Genomic DNA, 13,217 nt, shown 5'->3' on the forward strand with positions numbered 1-13,217 from the left:
CGCACGATCGAGAACCTCGTCGTTTCGTTTTAACGATAATTACATTCTGCGATTAGACTTTGACTCGATTGTTTCTGTTGCATTTTCGTGGAGACCGCGAATAATCTACGTGTAATTCGTATAATTACGTATAATATTGTATACGTATACAATAATTTGTATAATTCGTGTCATTCCGTCTATTTTAGTCGCAATAATATTCAGTGCTGCTTTTGGAAATATTTGCCATAATTCGTGCTACAATTTCAAATAAAGTATCTACCACGAAATGTGCTCTAATTTCCAGTATAATCGCCACTTGAAACGGACACTAATGGTGGAAAAATTACTCGCCACGTGTTCTTACTAACGATATTGTAATCTTCCTCGGTAGGTCGAGCTTAGAAACCGATAAGGCGGGTCTTGATGGGACTAGCGACGATAAAAACGATAAATAACTCGTTCCGTTAATTGCGTTTCTGATATTTTTTGCGTCTATGAATCACTACTATTACGGAGGATTCTCCCTTTCGAGTCAGCGAAAATTTATTCGATTCCCAGGATAGAACCGAGCTGAGATCTCCGCGAAATCCTATTTCCATTTTAATATGGCACCCATTTAAATTCATATAACCGTCAAGATTACGTTCGACCGTGTATCTTCTTCTAATCTTGCGATAACAAAGATCCAAAGTATGATCAAGTTAGTAAAAAAGAATGAGGAAAAAACATTGAATTTGTCACGACGGGAAGAAGATAAAAGAAAAAGAGAGAAATTAGAAAAATAACGAAACGATGAACGAGAGACACGATCGTGCGATCCTCGATGATTCTACACCTACGGGGGTTGAGGATCGTCGCAATCTAAGTGTAACACGTTTCTGTAAACGTAACAGAGAAGAAATAATAGCGGAAGCGATTCGTCGTGCAGCGCACGCGCTTTCCACCAGTATCCTCGATTCAAAGTTTTCTTATCTAGTATACAGTCGTGTGTACAGGACCACAGACGGGAATCGTCGACGTCAATGCGTCTCCGAAGCTTGTCACATCTCCCGCCTAACGGCCAACGATCCTCGAACTTGGTTCTAGTCGACATTAATTAAAAACAAAAAAAAAAAAAGAAGGAAAATAATGAAACGATCTTTTCGAAACGATCGCGATTCGTTCGAAATATCGGCGACCAGGCCAAGTTGAAGGAATTTTTTATCGGCGACAAAAGACCGATCGTATCTAATGTCATTGTATTGTTGTGTAATTTGTCAGATTTTATCGATCGTAACGTTCGCGTCCGCACAAATGCGAACACCTAAAGAAACGGAACCGTTTACAGGAATCTCTCGTGTGTCCCTCCTTGCCAGTCTAAGCTCTCCTGTTTCACGGTTTTCAATTTTCTATCGAAACGCTTGCGACAGGCGTGACAGCAGCTCTGACAATCGCACCTAATCCGATCGAACGATTAAATTCACGCGTCTGTCAGCGCGATAATCCCGCGATCTCCGCTTTGGCACGTTCTAATCGATGCGATACCTGATAAATGTTGCACGACACCTGGGAGAATTTATTAATGTCTGTATAACAAAGAATGCGTACACGTTTCAAGCTATTCGATAGTCGCAATAGGTGTGACTACACCGAAAGAAGAGGAATTCGAATAGCTCGAACGTGGAATGTTCTATCCAATATTCAGGATACGTAGCGTATTCGATATCTAGATGTTTTTAATATCTAGAATAGCGACAGCAGGAATTTCAGCTACAATTGGCATTCAATTTTCAGAGCTCTCGGCGACCTACGCCACTTTATAGCAATCCTTGTCCACACATTTTCCAAATAGTCTCATTCGGTGTCTAATTTTTCCTCCGCGATAATTCAGAACCCTTAGTCACCTTGTATGTCACACGACTGTCTAGTTTATTCCAGTTTCTTATACTATATAGAAAATTACACTGTGTACTGTGCGAGTAAGATAATACAACATTTGAATAATGTATAGATTAAATGATAGTACAATATGAAGACAAATTAACGAATAGCTTCGTTTTATCTCCCACGTGTCGTCGCATTAGCGAGCTCCCGAACACGCTTCGAAGTCCTCGTGCCCGCAATTCGGCTCGGCACTTCAGTCAATTAAACTCACTCTCGCGAGAGTCGGATGCGGGCCAGAGAAACGCAGAACACCAAGCGGAATTACATACGCATAACTATACACTACGATATAGTAGACACGCTCGGAATTTATCATCGGCATGTCGGCATATCAGTTGGGTCAAGGAGCCTCGTTTCTCTCTCTCTCTCTCTCTCTCTCTCTCTCTCTCTCTCTCCCTCTCTCTCCCTCTCCTTTCAATTTCCTTGATTCCATCTCTTATTACCGTATCTTCCAACCATCTTATACGTTTTTTCTTATCTCTTATTATCTGCGATTTCTTCCTTCGGTTAAAGAGAGGTCGTTTCGCGTCTCTTATGCTTTTGCGTCAGCGTGGATCAATTGACCCTTTTTATGGAGATCGACGCGTGTTGCTGAGCGATCCATCGTTGAAAAACAAGTGGAAAGATCGATCATGCGTTCTGAAAAGATCGTTGTAGATTATTCATGCAGATTTTTTGAAACTTTTGAAATTTTAGTTTAGAATGAAAATCACGGAAATTGGGAGATCTTAAGCGATGGAACCGAATAAAAGTATGGTCCCATAAGCTTTTGTTCGGGCTATGTAAATATCGGACATCAGCCTCTTATCCGTTCGCTCTCCGAACCTGAGCCAATATTGCTCTTCCCCGCTCCAATGTCGCATAATTAATTTTTGTCCATCGATATTCCGAGTCTGTAACTCTTTTCAACAGAGCCGAGGGTTGGGGATAGAACGTTAATATCGTACCTGTTTCCAGGTTATCGGTTTTCCTTAAAAACCAGATATGAAATATGAAGTGTGTAACAGGCAGCACATATCTATCGTCAAAAATCCTGCAGAATTCGTAGAACTTATTATGACTGGGACCTGATGACTATTTACGAGATACGCGAACATATACCTCGCGATGCCCTTTCCTTCAAATTGTCGCTTCATTTCCTAAACTTTGTTTAGTTTTCCTAGAACTTTTTACCTTTTATGTTAAAACACTCTGCTGACTATCTTTCCTTCTCTTTTCTGTCGATGTCTATAAAACGATATTTTTCCGTATCATTGAAAGAACGCTCCATAACCCGATTGACGAACGATGGTGAATGATAGACAAAATTTCTGATCGAAACACCAAAAAGCCGATTTTTCATACACTTCTTAATCTTCTATGTGAACGGAACCTTGCAGTTACATGTCAGAACATCGTAGCGCGCTGACGGATGATGACGCCATAAAACAATATCAATTCCCTAGTTCATTTTCGCGGAAAGGACCGCTCACATGTTAGTTCACGAACTACGATCGCCTGCGATGCGAGTTACTTTACTCGAAATAATTTTTCTTACAGTAAGTTGAACGATATATTTTTCCTGGTGCTCCTTCAACGGGAGCGAACGTCACGTTTTTTCTTAACGACGAAACTCTCTCCTTCGTGTTACGTGCCGATACTTTTCGCACTGTTATCCTCGCGTCGTTAGGCCCGGTGCAAAACGAGCGACTTTTGTCGTTGCGATATCGCTGCGATCGTATATCTGTCTGCGTTGTTTTTAACTGAGAAAACAAAGAAAGACATGCGATTACAGCGAGATCGCAACGATAAAAGTCGCTCGTCTGCGTCAAACCTTGTCGTATTTTCCCCCTGTAATAATTTTAATGGTAAACAAAGAAAAGTACTTGTTTAAAAATAAGATAATAATTGACAAGTGATAAATGGCAAATGACTTGCAAAACAATCAACGACCATTTGCACTTGTGTTTTTTACGATAACGTCAGAAACTTTCGGTCGTTATAATTGCACAGAAAGAAAAAAAAACACCTTAAATATTAATTTTTGGCGATATTCCGTAACACGGCGACTCGAGAGAGTTCATCGAACGATCTAGTCGAGCGTTTCCTTTTTCAGCTTTTATCCTTGTCTAACGACTCTTTTTCGATTGATGTATGTTCGTACTTTTTACGCACGATGTAAACACACCTCTTTACGCAACAACCTTTTTCATGCGTGTGATCTATTTGAGAGAAAAAAGATACAAAAAAAAGAAAAAAAGAATAAAAAAATGCGAATGCAAAACCGTCATACGTTTCTCAGAGTTTTGAGACATATACTAATGTACTTAAACCATCTGTGAGTCTGCCTCGTCTTTTATAAAGTTCTTGCTATATTCAACTGATGGTGGTATTTATTTCGTTCAACCTCTCCATCTACGATTTAAGTATTAATCTTTATGATAAACAGTCTTACAAACTACTATTACTACAATTGCATGAACATCTATAGTTACTTGCTTTTTGCTTTAAAAAACTTACGTTCTCTTGTACTTCGTCCGTTCGCATTCTATATTAGACAATTTAGGATGATATCAATTTTCGTAAAAATAATATAGCAGAAGATATCAATAAAAATGTTCCAACCAAAACCAATTACATTCCATGACTGAATCAAATCAGAAACAGACATATTGTACCATGAACTGCACAATTTCTGGGAAAAAGTTCAAAAAATGAATTTGGCCATCTTTTTAAGAAACAAACTCTGCGCTATTACAACCTAGTGCCTCCCTCCCACCCACAGAAAACATCAGGAGGGTTTTAATTATTATTCATTAATGCGAGTTATCAAAGTCAACGGAACATAGTTAAAAAAAAATGTGAGAACTGATACCATTTTTAATTTATACTGTATATCTAACAATTTATCCATAACTATGATAGTGAAAGTGCATAATTATTTATTATATAATTATATTATATAATTATTAAAGTCAATCATTAATCAGCAAAGACGATAGTCGTGTTGCGGCCGTGGCGATATACAGATTATCGTATCATAATTTTATCATATTATAATCGCTACCATCTTTGGATCATTAATTTTTTCCAACAATTTTCTACACGCAGTCGCAGAAAAGTTAAAAGTAACTATATACATACATGCGCACCTAGCGAACACCGAATTCATTCAGTTCCTGTCGTCGTGGCTGTAACGTTTGTTTGTTATTTTAAGGTTATGTTTTCCACAAGAAAAAAGAAGAAAAATGTCTTGAAAAAAATGTGTTCTGTGATGACGTTCAAGTGATCTTTCATGACTTTAAAAATTTGTTACCTAATTTTAAAAAATTTTTATTTTACAAGAAAATCTCTTTGGATGTGAAGATCGTCGTAATACAACGAGTTGCCTGCCTCAATACCGAAATAGTATTAAATAAAAGTGTCTTCTAAAGTCATTATCAACTAATACATCGAATGAATTATTTTTCTCATACTTGTCATTAATAAGATAAAAATAAGATCTTTCTAGAGGTTATATTTTGCAATTGTAAAATTTTGAACATAAGAAAGAACAGTTCTACTCCCATATGCTGTGTATGCACATTTTCTATAAAAAAATTAACTAATTTTAAAAAAGCAGACTAAAAACGGCAGTGCAAGAGCAAAAAATTCATCAGCAAGGTCATTTGACCTATTTAGACCCACTGTTGATGAATGACAAAACACAGAACATGTTGAGCCAAAAATTAAGTAACAGAAGATTGTTAGTTGATCTACTTGCACTGATGTTTGGGCTTGGTGCATGGATTGGTGTGAATGGTATATATGTTCAACTACCACTTCTTGTGAACAATGCTCCAGAAGGATGGAGTCTTCCAGCTCATATGGTTATGCTAGTACAATTTGCCAACTTGGGACCAATACTATATACATTATATATAAAGTATGTATATGTTAAAAATAATATTTTCAGTTTATAATATATGAATATTACAGCTCACTAAATATATGTATATATATATATATATATATATATATATATATGTATATATTATTTTTCTGTTTTAGATATAGTAAATGGGCATGTGATAAATACATTACCTATGTCCTCCTAGCAGCAGGAGCACTATCTACTATTATATTAGCTTTTGTATATAATAAAACAACGATAATATTTGGCAATGAGCATTCCACTGCTTTGCTGTCATTGATGTTTGTAACTGCAATTGTTGGATGTACCAGTTCAGTTCTTTTCATGCCATACATGAGGAACTATAGAGAAATTTATTTAGTATCCTATCTTGTAGGAGAAGGACTTAGCGGATTTGTGCCGAGTGTAGTGGCATTAATCCAAGGTGTTGGTGGAAACCCAGAATGTTTAAATAATACTAAACCTGAGTCTACTCGTGTAGAACTCACACCTTATTATCCAGAACCCCGATTTTCAAGTCAGACTTTCTTTATTTTTATTGGTACTTTGTTGTTTTTGTGTTACTTGGCTTTCTTGGGACTGAACAATTTGTCTATTGCCATTGGAGAGCGTGTGAAACATCCAGCAAGCATGGAAACATTGCCAACAGATACAAGAGCACCTCCTAGTTATAAAACCAATTCTGGTTGGACTATGTCTAAGGAAGTATATTCATATTTATTAATTATGATGGCAGTGGTTTGTTTCTTAGGTAATGGTACATTACCAAGTATTCAATCATATTCCTGTTTACCATATGGAAATGTTGCGTATCATTTAACTGTTACATTGTCATCAATGGCTGGTCCATTGGCAATGTGTCTAGGTTTTGTTATTAAAATGCCAAAAGTGAGTTTCCTATCTGGCCTGATGGTTATTCTTATAGCACTTTCTGGTTTTGTTTGTTTCTTAGCTATCGAATCACCTACGCCACCTCTGCAATATAGTTGGGTGGGTGAATTTCTAGTAGTCCTATCTTGGATATTAATTAGTGGTTTAATAGGATTTATAAAATTGGGTATCACAACATTATTTAGACCTGATCCTGGTAGGGGTCTATATTATACTGGTGTTGCAACTCAAGTTGGATCATTAGTAGGAGCAATAATAACATTTGTTTTAGTTAATCATGCAAAACTATTCCATTCTTATTCACCATGTTCAATGACTTCAGTACATTGACGTTTAATATAAATAATTTTATTAGAGAAAATGGTATAAAATTAATTAAGAAAACAAAATATATTTCTTAGCTCTTGTTACTTATGATACATATACATGAAAGAGCAGGGTCTTATCATTTTTTAGTCTTATAAGTCTAGGGGGTGGAACTAGTTGATTTACACAAGTAGGAATTAGTTCAGATTTTATCATTTTGATCTTAAACACAATTGCAATTCCAAAGTTGATTTTATAGATTACTAGTATTAAACCTGCTTATACTCTAAGCTGTAAAATATCAAGGAGATGAATTTTTATGAAACAAATGATTTAAGACAAATAGCTAAAATGAATTTTTATCTCCATTCTGACCTTGATTCACATAAATGTACAAGACATAAATGTACTTAAAATATAGCTCTGTATATTTAAACAAAATTGTTTTGTACATAGAATGTACAATTATAATATATTTATTATAATATATTTGTCTATATAAAAACATGTCACAATGAATGCTATATTTACCATTGATTTTACTACAAAAATGTACAATGTTTAGTTTTATGATGATATATGATCTAATAATCTCGGATATTAAAATATACTTCATAAAATGTTTGATTATCATTAAGTCAATTGAAAGAGGTATGATTGTTCAAATTTTATATTTTATCTGATAAATTTTATTGTATGGATTAAGAAAGACCTGAAGCCAGACATCTCATGACTTCATCATATCAGTTTCCCTGACATGAATATATCCAATGCTGTACAATCTTGATTAACAATCTGGTACTTTTTATAATAGTTTTATAATCATATATAATATAAAGTGAGATTCTTAGTGAAAATATCTTATTTCAGTTGTTATATTTGAAGAATTAGGTGAGAATATTAGGAAAATATTATGAAAAAGTATTATATGATGGTTAATACTACCAAATTATTAATGTTTTGTTCATTATGCAGGGATGTTATACAGGAATATATAAAAATTTGCTTTTCTTACAGTAAATGGCAAAATGACAGATATTGCACAAGTCTCAAATAGATGCTATAAAGAAACTTATATCGTGCATTTTCTTATAATATTATTCGGCATATCTGCTTGGATTGGTATCAATGGGATATTTATTCAAATACCAGTGCTTGTCGCTACTTCTCCTGAAGGTTGGACATTACCAGCTTATCTAGTATTAGCAATACAAGCTGCAAATTTTGGACCTTTACTTTATGCAATCTTGCAATACTTTCAATGTAAACTAAATGAACCTTGGTTGATACTATGTTTATTGGTATCAGGAACTTTGGCAATGGGACTTCTAAGCTTCTTTTATTCAGAGAAAATAATTATTGCTGGTGATGAATACTGTTTGGTACTATATGTTCTAACATTTTTCAATGCCCTAGTAGGTTGCTTTAGTTCTGTATTATTTATGCCATATTTTCGAAATTTTAATGAAAGATGTTTAACATCCTACTTTATAGGAGAAGGATTAAGTGGTGTACTACCAAGTGTTATTGCTTTAATCCAGGGAATTGGAGATACTTTAGAATGTGCAATTCTTAAGAATAATAGTAACATAGAATCTCCACATTCGTTTGATCTATATTTTCCCCCAAATGTGTATTTTCTTTTCATTTCTGTTATTTTATTTCTATCTTTAACCGCTTTTGCTATTTTAGAATATTTTTTGGATGTTCAAAACACAAAACAATTTCATAATACTAGCAGCATAGTATTAAATGAGAAACAAGCAAATGTTTCTCATGATCATTATCTTAATGGCACACAAAAAGTGGACCATTATTTGATAAATAATGACAGGCATCTGACTAAACAAACACAAAATTATTTATTTACATTGCTTGGTATTTTTTGCTTTTTGAGTAATGGTTTCTTCCCTAGCATACAATCTTACTCTTGTTTACCTTATGGAAGTATAGCATACAAATTATCAATCACTTTTGCTCAATTTGCAAATCCGTTTGTGTGTTTATTAGCATTCTGGTTAAAGGTATCGAATGTAAAAGTTATTAATTTCTTATCTGTAATATGTTTAATCATTGGAAGTTTCGTTACATATTTAGCATTAATGTCTCCATCTCCACCATTACAAGCAACAAAACTTGGCATTTTTCTAGTTATTATATCATGGGTGATTTTGATAGGACTTACTTCATATTTAAAATTAATCATTGTATCAGTATTTAGAACTACAGTATTGCCCAATATACTCTTTAAAGCAGGTGTAATTATGCAAATAGGATCTGCAAGTGGTGCAATATTTTCATTTATAACAATTAACTTTACAAATTACTTTGAAATGCATGATGATTGTGCGTAAATTGAAAATTGATATTGTCAATGTGATATCTTATATCTATTTTCATATGCTGTATATACAGAATGATACTTATTATAATAATACATTCATTGAGACATGTATTTAATTGATTTATGCATATATAAAAGTGTAACAATAATTCTTTTTATCAGTGTAACTTTGAACAAAGAAAACTATAGAGCATATAAATTTACATTTATAAAGATATTTTTATAATTGTACATGTGCCTGCATTTATAAATTAAAAGATATAGGCAAATGAATAATACAAAGCAACTGTACAAATGAATCTTAAAAAAATTAGATATAAAAAGTATATAAATAACCAATTTGTTTTATTTCAAGTATTGCCTCCCAATTGCCATATATGTACTTATGATATGTTTGTTATACATGTACATATATTCTACTGGTTTCGAATTATATTTTCGTGAAGAAAAATCATTATATGTATGCATCATAATTGTTTATAATATATAAGAATTGGTATATTTTTTCAAACAAGTAAAAACGAATGTTTACAATTGTATTTTAAAATTTAATGATTGTCAATTGATTGTTAATAAATATTATGTTAATTCAGAGAAATACTTCTTTTATACGAAATATGTGGAAGCGATATGTAAACGTTGTGAAATTTTATATATAGCGATTTGTAATAATTTGCAAGTATAATAAAATCAACGTAAAAGTAATTTAAACTTCGAATATATGTTGCCAGCCCTGCTCTTGAGAGATAGTTGTGAAATGAACGAAAATGGAGGTGATAAGTGAGTCATGCGCATTCAAGGCTGTGTCGCGCACGAGACCAAAACGGTAAATAATAACGTCAGTAAAAACCAACCATTACGTTTATTTTTTGTTATTACGAGCTGAATCGCTAGAACGTTTAACAGTATATCGAATGATATTGTTTGAAAACGTAACGTTCAACACTGGCTTTTCTAGACTAAAATGTGCGATGAAAACGAGAGTCGTACTCGAATTGATACCGATCAAACGAACCCCCAATTATCTCTATCAGATCTTCCAGTCGAGGTTTGTATAGATAAATATTATACATAAAATATTATACATATAAATATTATACGTACGTACTTTTGATTAATCAAAGAAATGTATATTCTAAAAAGCATGTATATACGTTAAAAGTTAGTATTATTTGAAATAATTGAAAAAATTTTTATTTTTTTAATAATATTTATAGAGTAACAGTTGTTTGAATATATTTTAGCAAATATGTTTGATTAATATAATACAATAACTTGTAAAGAATATTATATGCTATGTATATCGACTGTTTACAAACAATGAAATGGGTGTTATTTAAATACATTTAAATATCGTAAATAAACATGATGGGAGAGATATACATCAAGCAACAGTAGAAAGCTGAATAAACTCGTTTAGCAGCGATCTGTAACGAACTACTTTAAAAAATAAATGGAACGTTGAAAAATTTTATCGAAACATTAGTAAATCGTGGACGCCATTTTTAAATACCATTTTTAAATACTTTGCACAGCATATTTAAAAATCCGACTGTGATGTTATGTACGAACATAAAACTACATTTAAATGGGTCCTCAGTAGAAAGTATGTGTATTTTCTAATAGTAATTAATATATTTTCGTTGTTATATTTCAGATATTTCTTCACATCTGTTCCTTCCTAGATGCATCTACATTAGTACATGGCTTGAGTTTAGTGTGCAAACAATTTCATCAAATTTTAAATAACAACTCACTGTGGAAAGTGAGGATTACTAAGATTTGGCCAGATACTGGTTACCCAGTCTTGCCTCCTGGTTAGCTCAAATTGATAGCATCTTGCGCCTTGCACAACCAATCATTCTGTAAATAAATAAAAACACCATCTATTACTGTATCCAATAATTAGTTTTAGTTTATGTTTTTCACGATAAAAAACATTAACTTAGAATCAAATTTTCACATACTACATTTTATAATGAGACTGGTTTGCAAGTAATCATATTTTGGTTAACATGGAAAAATATGATTTACAAAAATTTATGAAAAACTATATTATATTCTCTTACATATTAATAATGTTTGCTGATAATCATTTATATCTTCCTCATTGAAACTATATTTTTTTTTTAAGTTGAAGAGGATGAACTGTTTTGGAAGTTATCATGTGTTGCATTGGAAAAACAAACATCATTATGGAGAAATGAAAATGTCACTATGCAGAAGTTATCATTTGATAATGTACAATACAGTACTATCGATGGCTTGTTATTAATGCAGGCTAGTATAATATTTTATAATATTCATTCAATGTTACGCCTTTATAATTTTAATTTTAAATATATTAATATGTGTATACAGGGTGGAAATATTTGTATATCAGGAGCTAGAGATCGATCCTTAGTATGTTGGAAGCTTCCTACAAAAGAAAACGAGACAGAAACTTTCACGAGTATAGAGTTTGCTCATAATGGATGGATTTGGGATCTAGCAGCAATAGATAATACAGTCTATAGTTGCAGCTGGGATCAAAGTGTCAAAGCATGGACGCTTACTAGCACCGGTCTTGTTCACTTCAAAACTTATGAGATGTACATGAAAACCAAGCTGGTCATTTTCGCTGCTCTCGTTATGGGAAGGCCGAGCGAGGAGGGCACGAATATCTTTGTTCATAAGAGATAGTTAGACGTTAATGTACATTCAACAAAAATAGTGTTAAATTGCAAACATAACTTTTTTATGGTATTTTGAGAAATGCTATCAAGTAAAAGACTCTGCTTTCACTCGCTCTGCCAGAAGTAACTGTGCAAAATACTGCATCATTTTCATAAAATAGAATTTCCTATAGAAACGTTATTAATTTTTTAGGATCGTCGGAGGTGCTTTATTGTGTGTTGCATCATGCCCAGAGTTAAGTCTTTTTGCTACAGGATCATTTTGTAAAACTATATTAGTGTTTGATTCAAGATTATGCAAACCCATTATAAGTTACCAACCACATAAAAGAGCAGTCATTAAACTGGCTATGAGTTCTCACTTTATTCTATCGGCTAGTGAGGACAGGACAGTGTCTATATGGGATCAAAGAGCAGGAAGAATTATGAAAAATGTCACGGTAAAAATGTTAAAGAATAAAAAGATAAAATGTTCTACAAAAACATAATCAAGATTTGCATAATTCAAAAGGAATGCTTTCTAGATTTCCCAAGAATCATTTCCTATGAGTATGTGCATGCAACGGGACATGATTTATGTAGGAGATGGTAGTGCAAAACTGCATGTACTTGATCCAAGAAATAATTTTAAACGTGTCAAATGTTACACCACCGAACATGAGAAAGGTATCAATGGTGTTCATTCTACACCTGGATGTTTGATCACGAGTTCTATGGACCAAACGGTTCGAATTTCCAGTCCTACTGATCCTCCACAACATCTCACTACCTTAAAGTCTACTTATGGTGAAATAGCTAATGTGAGTAGCTCAAAATAAAGATTTTTATGAACTTTAATTATATAAATTTAATTTTTTTTATCTTGTAGACGGATTATTTAAATGACGTCCTCGCAGTTTCTGGTACAGAAGGAATTGAAATCTGGAGACCGAGATCGCAAATCCAATATGCATAAATATGTCGATAAATTAATGATTTCTATAAGCATTTCGCTTTTCTATGGTATATATCCCACAAATTTTAATAAACGAATGAAATTACAAGAATATATATGTATACATGATAAAATTTAATAAATGCTTTGCTATAGTTTTTGTTTTTTCTCCTATATGTTTACTTCAAAATATATCATAGAATAAAAAAGTAAACATATTGTTTCATTATAATTGATCAATTAAACACAACAGATCATTAAAATACACGC

General features: G+C 33.0%; 3 protein-coding genes across 3 annotated transcripts; all 3 read left to right on the forward strand.

Moving 5' to 3' along the window:
* Window positions 1-4,876: 4,876 nt before the first annotated feature.
* Window positions 4,877-7,077, forward strand: LOC126871737 (solute carrier family 52, riboflavin transporter, member 3-A-like). Its single transcript, XM_050630900.1, has 2 exons — window positions 4,877-5,809; window positions 5,935-7,077. Exons 1-2 carry the CDS (start codon window positions 5,577-5,579, stop codon window positions 7,016-7,018), a joined length of 1,317 nt encoding a protein of 438 aa, XP_050486857.1. The 5' UTR covers window positions 4,877-5,576; the 3' UTR covers window positions 7,019-7,077.
* Window positions 7,078-7,345: 268 nt separating this feature from the next.
* On the forward strand, window positions 7,346-9,673 carry LOC126871736 (riboflavin transporter 2-like). The gene has a single exon (XM_050630899.1). It carries the CDS (start codon window positions 8,023-8,025, stop codon window positions 9,346-9,348), a length of 1,326 nt encoding a protein of 441 aa, XP_050486856.1. The 5' UTR covers window positions 7,346-8,022; the 3' UTR covers window positions 9,349-9,673.
* Window positions 9,674-9,983: 310 nt separating this feature from the next.
* On the forward strand, window positions 9,984-13,102 carry LOC126871740 (F-box/WD repeat-containing protein 9-like). The gene is made up of 8 exons (XM_050630906.1): window positions 9,984-10,164; window positions 10,297-10,386; window positions 10,996-11,155; window positions 11,473-11,618; window positions 11,700-11,929; window positions 12,207-12,453; window positions 12,538-12,813; window positions 12,882-13,102. Exons 1-8 carry the CDS (start codon window positions 10,126-10,128, stop codon window positions 12,966-12,968), a joined length of 1,275 nt encoding a protein of 424 aa, XP_050486863.1. The 5' UTR covers window positions 9,984-10,125; the 3' UTR covers window positions 12,969-13,102.
* Window positions 13,103-13,217: the final 115 nt, after the last annotated feature.

Source organism: Bombus huntii, chromosome 12, assembly GCF_024542735.1.
Source record: "Bombus huntii isolate Logan2020A chromosome 12, iyBomHunt1.1, whole genome shotgun sequence".
NCBI classification, from domain to species: Eukaryota; Metazoa; Arthropoda; class Insecta; order Hymenoptera; family Apidae; genus Bombus; species Bombus huntii.